Source organism: Micropterus dolomieu, linkage group LG05 (genome assembly GCF_021292245.1).
Source record: "Micropterus dolomieu isolate WLL.071019.BEF.003 ecotype Adirondacks linkage group LG05, ASM2129224v1, whole genome shotgun sequence".
In the NCBI taxonomy this organism is placed as follows: Eukaryota; Metazoa; Chordata; class Actinopteri; order Centrarchiformes; family Centrarchidae; genus Micropterus; species Micropterus dolomieu.
The window spans coordinates 32,605,083-32,609,445 of NC_060154.1; the positions used below are offsets into that span (position 1 = coordinate 32,605,083).

A 4,363-nucleotide genomic window follows, 5' to 3' on the forward strand; every position below is an offset into this window, starting at 1 on the left:
GGGTGGGGGTCTATTACTCTGTTGTACCTGTATGTAAAGACTACTGATACCATTTCCTCCGCTGATGCATTGGTGAAACGGCCGTAAGTAAAATGCATGTTGCAGACATAAGACGATGGCAGGTGAAAGTGCGACGTGTTTTCTGTCATCTGTCGTCCAACCCAAGATGTCCAACCACTGATTACAAACACCGCACACACAGATGCCATAAAAATAAAATGAAGACCCTCTGTTAGCTAACTTTCTGCAATAACTATGCTAGCTAACTACACCTGGCTAACTACAACTTAGTTAACTTAGCTAACGTTAACTAAACTAGAAGGACCAACTGACTATCAGACACAGAGAGACATACTTACTGTAAGTTCTAAGTAAATTACATGATAAATTGGTTAGCTAAAAACTATGTTTATCGCTTTGACGCTCTGACTTAACGAGGCGTGACGGCGTTATTTTTTTAATGAGGCATGACAGTGCGCCTGCGCAAGCTTGGAGATGACTTATGGAATTAGTATAGTCATACGTCACAACCCCGTTTTAACAACTAAGCAATTTTTGCAACTTTGAGCACAAAATTAAGCTGTGTGTCAAAAAATATTTGGCAAACTATGTGGGTAATCAGCATTGTAAGGAATTGACTCAGAAAAATATGAAATATCATAGAAATGTCAAAATACACTGGAGGGGGACTTTAATCATGATATTTCATGGTAGAGTATAGTTTTAGGGAGTGGGGAGAGGAAACAAATGCTATTTTTTAGTCTTCTAGGTAGTTTTTATTTAGTTTTAGAGTAGAGTAGAATAATGTGCAGGACTCTTTTACTCTTTTTTCTCTTAATAAGTTTTTAAAAGTAAATTTTCATGCATATTTATACATTTTATGTCGTGGGGACAGAAATGGCACAGATTCGGCGGAATAGCCGCAAAATGAAAGATTTAAATATGACATAATGCACTCAGACTATGACCTATGTGTTTGCTCCAAGGTGGATCCTGTGAATACAGGGAGAGTAGGACCAACAGAAGCTGCTTTGTTCCTGAAAAAGTCTGGACTTCCTGACATTACATTGAGAAAGGTAGGCAAAGGTTACACTGTTTGCTGTAAAGTGGCTGATGGTGCAGTGTTACTCCACACAGAGCTGGAGAGGTGTGTTTGTTTCAAGGTGGTTGCAGCTTGTGGATCTTAATTGTTCTTATTGCAGTTGTGGATTGTCAGTGGACTGAAGGTCATCCTCTGGTCTGTGGTGTTGTCAGTCTGTGTTTGCTGTCAGCATTGTTGAAAAATGTCCAAAAGAGCAAACTTTGACATGATCAAATCTGTAAAAAGGGACGGTACCAATTAGAACCGGTTATCTGCACACAAACATTACCTAAAGGGGCTCTGTGTCTTTTTTACAGAATATATGCCCTGATTGGTTTGTAGACCTTACTAATAATATTTGGGACATGGAGCAAATTGTAATCACAAATCCACTGTGGACGACCTGCTCAGCAGCAAACAGCAGACAGACACAGAGATTAGCTGGTGAACATAATGGAGCAGTTAGCAGCTGAAGAGACAGATGATTTTTTTCAGGAAACCAAGCAAATATTGGACTTAGACTGTGTCCAAAATCACCAACTACCTCACTATATAGTGAGCTCACCATTTTGTAGTGCGGTCTGAATGTACAGTGAGAGAACAAGTATTTGATACACTGCTGATTTTGCAAGTTTTCCTACTTAAAAAGCATGTAGAGGTCTGTAATTTTTATCATAGGTACACTTCAACTGTGAGAGACGGAATCTAAAACAAAAATCCAGAAAGTCACATTGTATGATTACCCACTCATTACCTGTATTAACTGCACCTGTTTGAACTCGTTACCTGAATAAAAGACACCTGTCCACACAGTCAATTAAACAGACTCCAACCTCTCCACAATGGCCAAGACCAGAGAGCTGTGTAAGGACATCAGGGATAAAACTGTAGACCTGCACAAGGCTGGGATGGCCTACAGGACAATAGGCAAGCAGCTTGGTGAGAAGGCAACAACTGTTGGGGCAATTATTAGAAAATGGAAGAAGTTCAAGATGACGGGGGACAGGACGACTGCACCGTATTGAGGGGAGGATGGATGGGGCCATGTATCACGAGATCTTGGCCAACAACCTCCTTCCCTCAGTAAGAGCATTGAAGATGGGTCGTGGCTGGGTCTTCCAGCATGACAACGACCCGAAACACACAGCCAGGAAAACTGGCTCCGTAAGAAGCATCTCAAGGTCCTGGAGTGGCCTTACCGGTCTCCAGACCTGAACCCAATAGAAAATCTTTGGAGGGAGCTGAAAGTCCGTATTGCCCAGCGACAGCCCCGAAACCTGAAGGATCTGGAGAAGGTCTGTATGGAGGAGTGGGCCAAAATCCCTGCTGCAGTGTGTGCAAACCTGGTCAAGAACTACAGGAAACGAATGATCTCTGTAATTGCAAACAAAGGTTTCTGTACCAAATATTAAATTCTGCTTTTCTGATGTATCAAATACTTATGTCATGCAGTAAAATGCAAATTAATTATTTAAAAATCATATAATGTGATTTTCTGGATTTTTGTTTTAGATTCCGTCTCTCACGGTTGAAGTGTACCTATGATAAAAAATTACAGACCTCTACATGTTTGCAAGTAGGAAAACCTGCAAAATCAGCAGTGTATCAAATACTTGTTCTCCCCACTGTATTATACCCTATATAGTCCGCTCAAACTATTCCAGAATGTAGGTACAGACGATGGTCACTAACCAAGCCGTACAGACCACCATGCATTGTGCTGATAGAAAAAACACTCCACCAACCGATTGTCCAACAGCAATGACATACTTACGGTGCCGAGATAATGACTGGAGTAAGTGCAAAATGTCCAAAAGTGTTTACATTTTGCGAGTGAGCTCACTATATAGTCCTCTACATACAACTCACTAGAGAGGGAATGAGTGGTGATTTCTGAGACAGCCTTGCATTCATCAGGTGGACACAAATATGCAAGTGAATTATAAAGGTTGTTCCTTGTCTATTGGATGTTTAATTTAATGAGCTGATAATATATCAGTGTTGCGTTTGCAGCTTTAAACTAGTGCAAAACTGCATTATTGTTATTTGTGAAGTTAAAGGCCAAGGTTTAAACTAACCATGCGCTGATGCAAAGCAGCTTGCAAAGATATTATGATATTTGCTTGGTCTTTTTATCTTAAGATTAATGTTTTATTGTAAAAAGTGTACTATTTATTATGATGTTAGTAGAAGGTGTCTTTGTTTCAGACAAGGCAGCCCACCTTCACTACAGTGCACCCGGAAAGAATTCACAGCGCTTCACTTTTTCCACATTTCTACCCCATAATCGTACCTCATAATGACAATGAAAGAAAGTTTATTTTAAATCTTTACAAATTTATTAAAGTGAAAAACCAAAAAAACACTCAAAGTTGAGTTCAGCTGAGTTTCCACTGTTCATCCTTGAGATGTTTCTACAGTTGATTGGACATGACTTGGAAAGGCACACCCCTGTCTATAGAAGGTCCCACAGTTAACAGTACATGTCAGAGCACAAACCAAGCCATGACGTCCAAGGAATTGTCTGTAGACCTCCAAGACAGGATTGTATCGCGGCACAGATCTGGGGAAGGGTTCATAAAATTTCTGCAGCATTGAAAGTCCCAATGAGCACAGTGGCCTCCGTCATCCATAAATGGAAGACGTTTGGAAACACCAGCACTCTCCCTAGAGCTGGCCGCCCGGCCAAACGGAGCGATCGGGGGAGAAGGGCCTTAGTCAGGGAGGTGACCAAGAACCTGATGGTCACTCTGACAGTGTGTCTCTATGGAGAGAGGAGAACCTTCCAGAAGAATAACCATCTCTGCAGCACTACACCCATCAGGCCTGTATGTTAGAGGGGCCAGATGGAAGCCACTCCTCAGTAAAAGGCACGTGACAGCTTGCCTGGAGTTTGCCAAAAGGCACCTGAAGGACTCTCAGATCATGAGAAACAAAATTCTCTGGTCTGATGAAACAAAGATTGAACTCTTTGGCCTGAATGGCAAGCGTCATGTCTGGAGGAAACCAGACACCGCTCATCACCTGGCCAATACCATCCCTACAGTGAAGCATGTTGGTGGCAGCATCATGCTGTGGGGATGTTTTTCAGCGGCAGGAACTGGGAGACTAGTCAGGATCGAGGGAAAGATGAATGCAGCAATGTACAGAGACATCCTTGATAACCTGCTCCAGAGCGCTCTGAACTTCAGACTGGGAAAATGGTTCATCTTCCAACAGGACAATGACCCTAAGCACACAGCCAAGGTAACAAAGGAGTGTCTACAGGACAACTCTGTGAAT

General features: G+C 41.9%; 1 protein-coding gene across 1 annotated transcript in view; it reads left to right on the forward strand.

Moving 5' to 3' along the window:
• The window catches only part of LOC123970855 (epidermal growth factor receptor substrate 15-like 1), a 31,966-nt gene that overhangs the window by 4,853 nt on the left and 22,750 nt on the right, over positions 1–4,363 (forward strand). Inside the window, exon 3 of the mRNA XM_046049213.1 lies at positions 987–1,094. Within this exon, the coding sequence (XP_045905169.1) occupies positions 987–1,094 (108 nt within the window). The remainder of the gene's footprint in view (positions 1–986; positions 1,095–4,363) is intronic.